The sequence below is a fragment of the Vulpes lagopus genome, chromosome 6, assembly GCF_018345385.1.
Source record: "Vulpes lagopus strain Blue_001 chromosome 6, ASM1834538v1, whole genome shotgun sequence".
Lineage (NCBI taxonomy): Eukaryota > Metazoa > Chordata > Mammalia > Carnivora > Canidae > Vulpes > Vulpes lagopus.
In genome coordinates, this window is record NC_054829.1 from 77994012 (window position 1) to 78007140 (window position 13129).

Sequence of the window (13129 nt, forward strand, 5' to 3'; positions counted from 1 at the left end):
CTCTAATGAACATGCCTATAGTGTTTCATTTCATATATCATAATTTAACCATTTACCTATTTCCCCCTCTGGTACCTATTTAGTTTTTCCGTCTTTGTTATTGTAAATGAATAGTCATGTACATAAATCTTGTCAAAGATTTTGAATGTATTCATAGTATAAACACTGAGAATAGAATTTTTGAAACAAAAGATGTATGCCCTGCAGACGGAGAGCTCCGTAGTTACTGCGGGAGCTGAATCCAGGGCTCCAGAGCTGGCCGCCACCACTGTGGTTGTTCCTCCTGGGGCCTCACAGGGTAAACAACCCCCACTGAGCCCTGCAGCAGGCAGGGGGCTGAGCAGCTCCCCCAAGTGCTAACACCTGAAAATCAGCACAACAGGCCCCTCCCCCAGAAGAACAGCTAGATGGACAAGTTCCAGGGGAACTCTGGGGACTTAAAGTATACAGATTCAGAAGATACTCCCCCGTGGTTTTTGTTTTTGTTTTGTTTTGCTTTTTGATTTCAGTTTGCTTCCCCCAACCTTTTTTTCCTTTCTTTCTTTTTTCTTTCTTTTTCTTCTCCTTTTTTTTTTCTTTTTTCTTTTTTCTTTTTCTCTTTTCTTTCCTTCTTTCTCTCCTCTCTCTTTCTCCTTTTCCCAATACAACTTGTTTTTGGCCACTCTGCACTGAGAAAAATGACTAGAAGGAAAACATCACCTTAGAAGAAAGAATCAGAAACAGTCCTCTCTCCCACAGAGTTACAAAATCTGGATTACAATTCAGTGTCAGAAAGCCAATTCAGAAGCACTATTATAAAGCTACTGGTGGCTCTAGAAAAAAAGCATAAAGGACTCAAGAGACTTCATGACTGCAGAATTTAGATCCAGTCAGGCAGAAATTAAAAATCAACTGAATGAGATGCAATCCAAACTAGAAGTCCTAACTACGAGGGTTAATGAGGTGGAAGAACGAGTGAGTGACATAGAAGACAAGCTGATGCAAAGAGGAAAACCGAGGAAAAAAGAGACAAACAATTAAAAGACCATGAGGATAGATTAAGGGAAATAAACGACAGCCTGAGGAAGAAAAACCTACGTTTAATTGGGGTTCCCGAGGGCGCTGAAAGGGACAGAGGACCAGAATATGTATTTGAAAAAATCCTAGCTGAAAACTTTCCTAATCTGGGAAGGGAAACAGGCATTCAGATCCAGGAAATAGAGAGATCCCCCCCTAAAATCAATAAAAGCCGTTCAACACCTCGACATTTAATAGTGAAGCTTGCAGATTCCAAACATAAAGAGAAGATCCTTAAAGCAGCAAAAGACAAGAAATCCCTGACTTTTATGGGGAGGAGTATTAGGGTAACAGCAGACCTCTCCACAGAGACCTGGCAGGCCAGAAGGGGCTGGCAGGATATATTCAGGGTCCTAAATGAGAAAAACATGCAATCAAGAATACTTTATCCAGCAAGGCTTTCATTCAGAATGGAAGGAGAGATAAAGAGCTTCCAAGACAGGCAGGAACTGAAAGAATATGTGACCTCCAAACCAGCTCTGCAAGAAATTTTAAGGGGGACTCTTAAAATTCCCCTTTAAGAAGAAGTTCAGTGGAACAATCCACAAAAACAAGGACTGAATAGATATCATGATGACATTAAACTCATATCTGTCAATAGTAACTCTGAACCTGAACGGGCTTAATGCCCCATCAAAAGGCGTAGGGTTTCAGACTGGATAAAAAAGCAGGACCCATCTATTTGCTGTCTACAAGAGACTCATTTTAGACAGAAGGACACCTACAGCCTGAAAATAAAAGGTTGGAGAACCATTTACCATTCAAATGGTCCTCAAAAGAAAGCAGGGGTAGCCATCCTTATATCAGATAAACTAAAATTTATCCCGAAGACTGTGGTGAGAGATGAAGAGGGACAGTATACCATACTTAAAGGATCTATCCAACAAGAGGACTTAACAATCCTCAATATATATGCCCTGAATGTGGGAGCTGCCAAATATATCAATTAATAACCAAAGTTAAGACATACTTAGATAATACACTTATACTTGGTGACTTCAATCTAGTGCTTTCTATACTCGATAGGTCTTCTAAATACAACATCTCCAAAGAAACAAGAGCTTTAAATGATACACGGGACCAGATGGATTTCACAGATATCTACAGAACTTTACATCCAAACTCAACTGAATACACAGTCTTCTCAAGTGCACATGGAACTTTCTCCAGAATAGACCACATACGGGGTCACAAATCGGGTCTGAACCGATACCAAAAGGTTGGTATCATCCCCTGCATATTCTCAGACCATAATGCCTTGAAATTAGAACTAAATCACAACAAGAAGTTTGGAAGGACTTCAAACACGTGGAGGTTAAGGACCATCCTGCTAAAAGATGAAAGGGTCAACCCAGAAATTAAGGAAGAATTAAAAAGATTCATGGAAACTAATGAGAATGAAGATACAACTGTTCAAAATCTTTGGGATGCAGCAAAAGCAGTCCTGAGGGGGAAATATACCGTAATACAAGCATCCATTCAAAAACTGGAAAGAACTCAAATACAAAAGCTAACCATAAAATAAAAAAAAAAAAAACAAAAAAAAAAAACAAAAAACTAACCTTACACCTACAGGAGCTAGAGAAAAAACAGCACATAGATCCTACACCCAGCAGAAGAAGAGAGTTCATTAAGATTCGAGCAGAACTCAACGAAATCGAGACCAGAAGAACTGTGGAACAGATCAACAAAACCAGGAGTTGGTTCTTTGAAAGAATTAATAAGATAGATAAACCATTAGCCAGCCTTATTAAAAAGAAGAGAGAGAAGACTCTAATTAATAAAATCATGAATGAGAAAGGAGCAATCACTACCAACACCAAGGAAATACAAACGATTCTAAAAACATATTGTGAACACCTATACGCCAATAAATTAGGCAAACTAGAAGAAATGCACGCATTTCTGGAAAGCCACAAACTACCAAAACTGGAACAGGAAGAAATAGAAAACCTGAACAGGCCAATAACCAGGGAGGAAATTGAAGCAGTCATCAAAAATCCCAAGACACAAAAGTCCAGGGCCAGATGGCTCCCTGGGGAATTCTATCAAACGTTTAAAGAAGAAACCATACCTATTCTACTAAAGCTGTTTGGAAAGGAAGAAAGAGATGGAGTACTTCCAAATTCGTTCTATGAGGCCAGCATCACCTTAATTCCGAAACCAGACAAAGACCCCACCAAAAAGGAGAATTACAGACCAATATCCCTGATGAACATGGATGCAAAAATTCTCAACAAGATACTAGCCAATAGGATCCAACAACACATTAAGAAAATTATTCACCATGACCAAGTAGGATTTATTCCCTGGACACAAGGCTGGTTCAACACTCATAAAATAATCAATGTGATTCATCATATCAGCAAGAGAAAAACCAAGAACCATATGATCCTCTCATTAGATGCAGAGAAACCATTTGACAAAAGACAGCATCCATTCCTGATCAAAACTCTTCAGAGTGTAGGGATAGAGGGAACATTCCTCGACATCTTAAAAGCCATCTATGAAAAGCCCACAGCAAATATCATTCTCAATGGGGAAGCACTGGGAGCCTTTCCCCTAAGATCAGGAACAAGACAGGGATGTCCACTCTCACCACTGCTATTCAACATAATACTGGAAGTCCTAGCCTCAGCTATCAGACAACAAAAAGACATTAAAGGCATTCAAATTGGCAAAGAAGAAGTCAAACTCTCCCTCTTCACTGATGACATGATACTCTACATAGAAAACCCAAAAGCCTCCACCTCAAGATTGCTAGAACTCATACAGCAATTTGGCAGCGTGGCAGGATACAAAATCAATGCCCAGAAGTCAGTGGCATTTCTATACACTAACAATGAGACTGAAGAAAGAGAAATTAAGGAGTCAGTCCCATTTACAATTGCACCCAAAAGTATAAGATACCTAGGAATAAACCTAACCAAAGAGGTAAAGGCCCTATACCCTAAAAACTATAGAATACTTCTGAAAGAAATTGAGGAAGACACAAAGAATTCCATGCTCATGGATTGGCAGAATTGATATTGTGAAAATGTCAATGTTACCCAGGGCAATTTACACGTTTAATGCAATCCGTATCAAAATAACCATGGACTTTCTTCAGAGAGTTAGAACAAATTATTTTAAGATTTGTGTGGAATCAGAAAAGACCCCGAGTAGCCAGGGGAATTTTAAGAAAGAAAACCATAGCTGGGGGCATCACAATGCCAGATTTCATGTTGGGCTACAAAGCTGTGGTCATCAAGACAGTGTGGAACTGGCACAAAAACAGACTCATAGATCAATGGAACAGAATAGAGAACCCAGAAGTGGACCTTCAACTTTATGGTGAACTAATATTTGATAAAGGAGGAAAGACTCTCCATTGGAAGAAAGACAGTCTCTTCAATAAATGGTGCTGGGAAAATTGGACATCCACATGCAGAAGAATGAAACTAGACCACCCTCTTTCACCAGACACAAAGATAAACTCAAAATGGATGAAAGATCTAAATGTGAGACAAGATTCCATCAAAATCCTAGAGGAGAACACAGGCAACACCCTTTTTGAACTCAGCCACAGTAACTTCTTGCAAGATACATCCACGAAGGCAAAAGAAACAAAAGCAAAAATGAACAATTTGTACTTCATCAAGATAAGAAGCTTTTGCACAGCAAAAGAAACAGTCAACAAAACTAAAAGACAAGCTACAGAATAGGATAAGATATTTGCAAATGATCTACCAGATAAAGGGCTAGTTTCCAAGATCTATAAAGAACTTCTTAAACTGAACACCAAAGAAACAAACAATCCAATCACGAAATGGGCAAAAGACATGAAGAGAAATCTCACAGAGGAAGACATACACATGGCCAACAAGCACATGAGAAAATGCTCTGCATCACTTGCCATCAGGGAAATACAAATCAAAACCACAATGAGATACCACCTCACACCAGTGAGAATGGGGAAAATTAACAAGGCAGGAAACCACAAATGTTGGAGAGGATGCGGAGAAAAGGGAACCCTCTTACACTGTTGGTGGGAATGTGAACTGGTGCAGCCACTCTGGAAAACTGTGTGGAGGTTCCTCAAAGATTTAAAAATAGATCTGCCCTACCACCCAACAATTGCACTCCTGGGGATTTACCCCAAAGATACAGATCCAATGAAAGGCCGGGACACCTGCACCCCGATGTTTCTAGCAGCAATGTCCAGAATAGCCAAACTGTGGAGGGAGCCTCGGTGTCCATCGACAGATGAATGGATAAAGAAAATGTGGTTTATGTATACAATGGAATATTACTCAGCCATTGGAAACAACAAATACCCACCATTTGCTTCGATGTGGATGGAACTGGAGGGTATTATGCTGAGTGAAGTAGGTCAATCGGAGAAGGACAAACATTATACGGTCTGATTCATTTGAGGAATATAAATAATAGTGAAAGGGAATATAAGGGAAGGGAGAAGAAATGTGTGGGAAATATCAGAAAGGGAGACAGAACATAAAGACTCCTATCTCTGGGAAACTCACTAGGGGTCTTGGAAGGGGAGGAGGGCGGGGGGTGGGGGTGAATGGGTGACGGGCACTGAGGGGGGCACTTGATGGGATGAGCACTGGGTGTTATTCTGTATGTTAGCAAATTGAACACCAATAAAAAATAAGTTTATTATTTAAAAAAAGTATGCATTTATAATTTTGAAAGGTAATACCAAATTGCCTTCATAGAGATATTGCCAGTTTATGTCCTTACCAGTAAGTAGTGTTAGAATGTCCATTTTTCCATATACAATATTGCTGAAATTTTTGAACTTTGCCAATTTGATAAATAATAAATGGAATCAGATTTTAATTCCTATTTCTTTTATTATCATTGAGGTTATATATCTTTTCATGTGTTTAAGAGCCACATTTTTTTTTCTCTGAATTTGTCTTTCTGTATTGTTCCAGTTTTTGTGTACATACTTTTGAAGTGAGCACTGTTTACTATAAATTTTTTGTTCATGTCCTATTCTGATTCTTTGTTGTTCATTAGTGGGAGCTCCTTATATAATAAGTTAACACATATCTGCACTGTATATTTTAACTGTTATGATAGAGAAATGGACCAAGTGCTGTGGGATCACAGGTGAAAGGTAAATTAATTCTACCTGGAAGAGGATATGGCAAGAAGTATTTGAACTGGGTCCTGGAATTTTGCAGAGGGGTTGAGAGGAAAAAGTATTTCAGTGGTGCAGAAGCATGAAAGTGAATGATACGGATAAAATACACTCTGCTGTAACTTGAATATAGGATGAAGAGGGAGGTGGCAGAAATGTGACTAGAAAGGAATCTTCCTTTGAGTTTGCATAGTTCCTGGATTCCTTTTGTTATTGAGAAGTTGGAGAAGTATTGGTTGTAGCAGTTTACATTCCCATACCCATCCAGCAGTGAGTGAGTGCCTGCATTCCTAAAAACTCTGGATATTGTCAGTCTTCATTTGTGTTTCTTTATCATATTTCTAATTTATATCTTTTTGCCTATTTTTCTGTTGAACTGTTTGTCTTTTTTTTTTTTTTCCTGCTTTTTGAAAATTCTTATTAGGGATATTAATTACGCTGAGAATATTTTATCTTTGTTTCCTTTATCCAATAGAAAAAAATTTTTTTTGAAAATTTTCATCCTATGTCTTCCCCATATTCTATTCCAGTGCAAGTTTAAAAGGACTTTAAAAGAAACAATGAGGGCAGCCCTTGTGGCTCAGGGGTTTAGCGCTGCCTTTGGCCCAGGGCGTGATCCTGGAGACCCGGGATTGAGCCCCATGTCAGGCTCCCTGCATGGAGCCTGCTTCTCCTTCTGCCTGTGTCTCTGTCTCTCTCTCTCTTTATGTTTCTCATGAATAAATAAATAAAATCTTTAAAAAATAAATAAATAAAATTTCTAAAATAAATAAATAAAAGGAGCAATGAGAGTTCTTCCATAGCTTGATGAGAATCATCATATTTATAATCTTAGTTGTGGTTTTAATTTTTTTTTTTTTAAGATTTTATTTATTTATTCACGAGAGACACAGAGAGAGAGGCAGAAAGGCACAGGCAGAGGGAGAAGCAGGCTCCATGCAGGGAGCCTGACATGGGACTCCATCCCGGGTCTCCAGGATCACACCCTGGGCTGAAGCAGTGCTAAACCGCTGAGCCCCTGGGGCTACCCTGTGGTTTTAATTCTTTAAGATTATTTCTTTATTTGAGAGGGAGAGTGCGTGCAAGTGCACATGCACTCTGTGGGGAGGGACAGGACAGAGAGAATCCCAAGCAGACTGCGTGCTAAGTGCAGAGCCCGATGTGGGGCTTGATCTCCCGACCCTGAGATTACAACCTGAGCCGAAGCTAAGAGTCGGAGACTCAACCTACTGTGGCATCCAGATGGCCCTATGTTTTTTTTTTTTTTTTTTTTTTTTAGTATACTGACTTTATAATATACTAAAAAAATGTTTTTTGTATGCCAAAATGTTTTTAAACATTTATTTATTCATTAGAGACACACAGAAAGAGGCAGAGACATAGGCAGAGGGAGAAGCAGGTCCCCCACAGGGAGCCTGAAGGACTCAATCCCAGAGTTCCAGGATCACACCCTGAGCTGAAAGCAGACACTCAACCACTGAGCCACCCAGGTGTCCCTGGAAAAAATTGTTTTTATCAGGATTTGAGACAGGGTAGAGAGGCTTGTGCCTGATTCTTCTCTCATCATTTCATTAATCCGTGTATGTGCATATACTCATAGTTTGTCAGTGGCAGATCCTGATATAAAAGGCCACTTTGGTCAACTCTGACTTTGGTTCTGTTTCTTTGTTGATAATAGGTTCTTTTTCTTCTTCACATATCTCAAAATTTTTTATTGATTGCGGAACATCTTGCATAGAACATTTGAAACCTAAGTACCTAGTTTTTATGCCTGGGAATGCACATGCCTCTTGTAACAGTGTTGAATCAGCCCAGTTAGAAGTGGAGCTAGGTTTTGGTTTTGTTGTTGCTATGGTTACAACCAGCTTCAAATTTCTGTTCTTTACCTGGTACAAAAGGTGGGGGCAGGGTTGCTGGAAAATTTTTCTCAGCATTCCTCTTTTATGCTCTGTTTTCTGCCTTGCCTGTGTTACCTGTACCTCAGGGCAGTGGGGGTGGGGGAGTCTCTCTTCATACTCTTGCTTCTTCCCGAGTGTAGATTGCTGTTGCTTATTAGTGTTTGCTGGACTGGAGATGCGTGCAGGACGGATTCTCTGTTTTCCAAATCAGCCTTTAAGTGCGCCCTGTGTGACTGGACCTTCAGGATGGGGTTTTCTCAATATTTCTGTCCCTTTTCCTCACGGTTTCTATCTATTGCAGGTCTTTGCCAGAGTGTCCAGGCCCTTCCCCAACTCGACTACTGTTGGAAGATATTGTGCTCAGGACTGTTTACTGACCTACCCCTAAGGATAGAAGTTTTTGTGTTTTTTTCTTCTTTCTTTTCCTTATACACATCGGTGTTTACCTGTGACCTATGTGGTTTCAGGGTTACATGTCTTTCTGGTAGCAGTGACAAATCTCTGTGCCTGAATTTTTTAGGGAAGCTTTCTAGTCTCCTGGCCTGCTCCAGTCTTTCCCAGGAGCATCTGGTGGAGGTTAATGGAAAAGGCCTACAAATTGAGTGTGAACTCCTATTGTGTGTGGATATCCCAGGAGGTTTCTAGTAGCCCTAACATTTTAGCTGGTTTTTTTTTCTTACCTGCTTACCTTTCTCTCCTACTATGCTACAGGTCTGACCTGAGTATGCATGTGGAGTGGGGATAGGGAATGCAGGCTGATTCTCTTTGGCTATAAGGCTACTTGGTTGCCCTGTAATCTTAGCTTTGTGATGCATTCAAGAAAAGTTGTGATTTTATCCGACTCTCTAATTGTTAATATTCATTCCAGTTTTTATTTTTCAATTTTCATTTATTTGTATCACTGTTTTTTTTTTTACTTTCACATTGTCAGTATAAACAGAACTTCTGCATTTAGTTTTATGAATAAAAGCATCAGAGATATTAGTGAACTTATTTACAGAATTACACTGAGAAAGAAGATGTCAGGATGTTTGCATTTCATTAATAATTACATGCCCTAGGCATTTTCTCTTTAGTTCTGTTTAGTTTAGTTTGATGGAAGTTGTGTATCACTATGCCCCCCAACCTCCATCCCGCAGTTCCTCAGGGTAAAGAGTTTTTCAGCCTTGAAGGGACTTGATCTCTGGGGTCACAGATCTTCAGAGTTCTTAAAATGAGCTTTATTATATAGCACTGATTTTTTTCTTGTTTTATTTGAGTATAACCATGGAATTATTTTTCCTTTTATACTTTTGGAGTTAAGGATCAGATAAGGCAGGGAGAAAGTTATTACCTGAGTATAGTCTCTTGTTATATTTAATCTGTGTCATTTAGATAGTTAAACACAGCTAAATTCACTTGAAGTCAGATTGCCAGATATTTTTCCCTGGCCTTGGCAAAAACCTTCTTAGTATGATTTATTTTTATTCCCAAGAATCATAGCATTTAAGCTCTCCTGATAGGGCCTTATATAATTGCATGAACAACAAGAGTTCTTCTGGATGTGATTGTAATGAATAAAGATAGACATTTTTGGAGGGTCATGAAAAACAGACAGTGGGTCTATAAAATTATTGACAGGTTTTGTTCAGTTATGTTTTTTTTTAATTTTGGAAGAAAGTGCTTTTTAGAGTCCTGTTTGATCTGTGTTATAATATGCTCTTTTTTTATTTAACTAAAACAGTGTTCCGTTTGTAAGTTAAAAAAATATTCTGGCCCCCTTCCTCGATCTTCAAAGCCAGGAATTCCCTTTCATGCTTGAATTTCTTGTTCCCATCTCTGTCAGATGTAGTTAGGAAAGGGAAAAAAATTTCTCTGCTTTTAAGGACTTGTGTGATTAGATAGGCCCCCTGGATTATCCAGACAGTCTCCCCATCTCAAAGTCTTTAGCCCTAAGCACATCTGCAAAGTCCTTTTTTGCCATGGAGATATAACATTTTTGGAAAGCTATTATTCTGCCTACCATAATATTTTAGAAATATTACTTAACTAATTTCAAACTCTATGGTTAAAAGATTACAGGTGTGATTTGAATTAATGTTGAAATTTTAAAATATATTATCTCTAGCTCTTTTTTTTTTTCTGTCTTAGGTTCAAACTCTTACCTGCAGTTACCTGTTGAACATATTTTCCTAGATATTTTATAAACACCTTGTTAGCTTTTGTTTTGTATCAAACCACTCAAGAATTATTTATCATTGCCCACACATGTGTTGGTCAGCTGATCTAAGCCAGGTTTGGATGGGGTATCTCTTAGGACCTTGACTGGGCTTGCTGCACATTTGAGTCTGCAGGTCAGCTGCAAATTGTCCAATCTAGCCTGGGGCTCTGTGGGGTCAGCTCTGTTTCATGTATCTCTTATTCTTGTAGCCCAAGCATATTCTTATGGAAATGGCAGAAATACAAACATGCAAGTGGAAACCTTTTAAGCTTCTTATTGGCCTAAGCTTAGAGCAGAGAAACTGTCACTTTTGCTTTATTATATTGACCAAACTAGTCAGATGACCAATCAAAGTGCTGGGAAATAGGTTCTACCTCTTTAAATAGGAGGAACTGCAAAGTCACTCAGCAAGGGGACTTGAATGAAGAGAGGGAATAAAGAAGTAGGGTCAGTGATGCAACTAACCCCACGCTCAAACTCTGTATTGCCTCAAACTAAACTCATCTTTGTAAATACCTCCCTTATAAGAAAACTATTTTGCTTTCTTTATTTCTAGTCTTAATGATACTACTCTATGCCTAGTCACCTAAGCTAGAAATGTAGGAGACATTATATAGACTTTTTCCATCTTTCTATTTCTGCAGTGTTTACTTTATAAATATATAATCTCATTTTCTCCGGTCTATTACCAATACTACTCCGGAGGCTATCATATTTCCTTGAGAAGAAAGGGAGGAATTAGTCTTTATATTGTCTCTAATTCAGCTTCCTTCAAATCTGTCTCTTGTATTATAGCTGGAATACTCTGTTGGAAATACAGATGCCACTCCTGTTCTGTGGCTTCTTATTACCTCTAGTGAAGGCGCTCTGTGATCTAGATTCTCCAGCCCCATCTTCTGATGTATCTTGCCTTCTGTTTTGCCCTTTAGTTCAGGAGTCAGCAAACTATGTCCAGTGGACCAAAAAAATCTGGTTTACTATCTATTTTTGTATAATTCATGGACATGGTCTTTACATTTTTAAGTGATTGGGTAAAAAAAGAAAAAACAGTATTTTGTGACACATGAAAATTATGAAATTTAAGCTATTTGTTCATAAAGTTTTATTGGAACGTGGCTACATTCATTCATTTTTCAATGTCTATGGCTGCTTTCACATTACAGTGCCAAAACTGAAATACTGAGATAAGAGACCACAAAATATTTTGCTGTCTGGTCCCTTCCAGAAAAGTTTTGCTCACCTTTGCTCTCGTCAGTTAGAATTTATTTATTTATTTAAGATTTTATTTATTTATTCACGAGAGAGAGAATGAGGGGCAGAGACACAGGTAGAGGTAGAAGCAGGCTCCATGCAGGGAGCCTGACGTGGGACTCGATCCTGGGTTTCCAGGATCAGGCCCTGGGCCAAAGGTGGTGCTAAACCGGTGCGCCACCAGGGCTGCCCATCAGTTAGAATTTATAATTGGTCTCCTTGAATACTTGTATTCTGTTTCATGACTCAATACTTTTATTATGTTTTCTTTGCCTGGCTGACCCTACTTTTTAAAGTAATAGCTTTATTGAGATGTAATTTACAAAGCATACAATTCACGCATTTAAAGTGTACAATTCAGTGGTTTTTAGTATATTCACACTTTTGACACCATCACCAGTGTCAATTTTAGAACATTTTTGTTAACTTCCCCTAAAACCTCATGCCTATTGACAGTGATGCCCCATTTTTTCTAACCTCCTTTCCCAGCCTCAGACAATCACTAAGTCTACTTTCAGCTTCTATGGACTTCCTATCCTTCATGTTTCATAAAATATGTGGACTTTTGTGACTGGCTTCTTTCACTGGCATAATGTTTTTACAGTTCATACTTGTTATAGCTTGTGTCAGTACTTCAATTCCTTTTCACTGCTGATTAATATTTAATAAAATGGATATACCACCACATTTATGTATTGATCTGGGTTATTGGACATTTGGGTTATTTTTACTTTTTGGCTGTTATGAGTAATGCTGCTATGAACATTTGTGTACACCTTTTCATGTGGTCATATGTTTTTGTCTTTCTAGGGTATATACTTTGGCCAATTCTTCCTTATTCTTCAAGAATTGATGTTAGGGTCATCTCTCATAGAACACTTTCCTAGTTTCCTATACTGGATTAAATGTCTTAACTACAGCTCTGATAACACTGTATCAAAGTACTTAGCCATTCTATTGAAATTATCTGTTTATATGTCTGTCTCCTCTTTTTCTCTAAATTTCTGGAGAACAGCATCAATGCCTTATCCAACTTTGTATCAACTGCATACAGTACAAAAGTTCACTTAATACTTGTTGAACTAGAAAAATTATAAAGCAGTCTATGCTTTTGAATTAAACAAAAAAAACCTTTATTTTTATTATTTTTTTCTGAATTATGTACATTGGCTTTTTTTAAAAAAAAGTTTCTTAGAATATGTATTGAGATAACTGATCTTGAATTTTTTTTTTAAGGCCTGCAAAGAAAACAAAAAAAAGTATGAAAGATAAAGCATCAGATGAGAAAAAAGATGAGATAGAAAAAATAAAGTCATATTCCTTTATGGAAGGTGAACCTGAGGATGATGTCTACTTAAAGCACCTATATCCAAGGCAGATATATGAGGTGGAGAAAGCTATTCAATTACTTAAGAAATTTCAAACTCTAGACTTTACTAATCCAAAGCAAGGTGTTTATCTTGATTTGACACTGGATATGTCACTGGGGAAGAAGGTATGTAAATTCAATTAAAATAAATTTGTGAATAGTAGCTGTGTGAATTGCTGTTTCTTAATTTTTTTAATTCCTTGTTT

The 13129-nt window shown here is 38.2% G+C and overlaps 1 protein-coding gene across 3 annotated transcripts in view; it reads left to right on the forward strand.

The window, feature by feature from the left end:
• MRPL1 (mitochondrial ribosomal protein L1) overlaps positions 1-13129 on the forward strand; it is a 96475-nt gene that overhangs the window by 14604 nt on the left and 68742 nt on the right. For all 3 annotated transcript variants that reach the window (XM_041759660.1, XM_041759661.1, XM_041759659.1), the window contains one exon: positions 12791-13049. In XM_041759660.1, coding sequence (XP_041615594.1) covers positions 12791-13049 — 259 coding nt within the window. The remainder of the gene's footprint in view (positions 1-12790; positions 13050-13129) is intronic.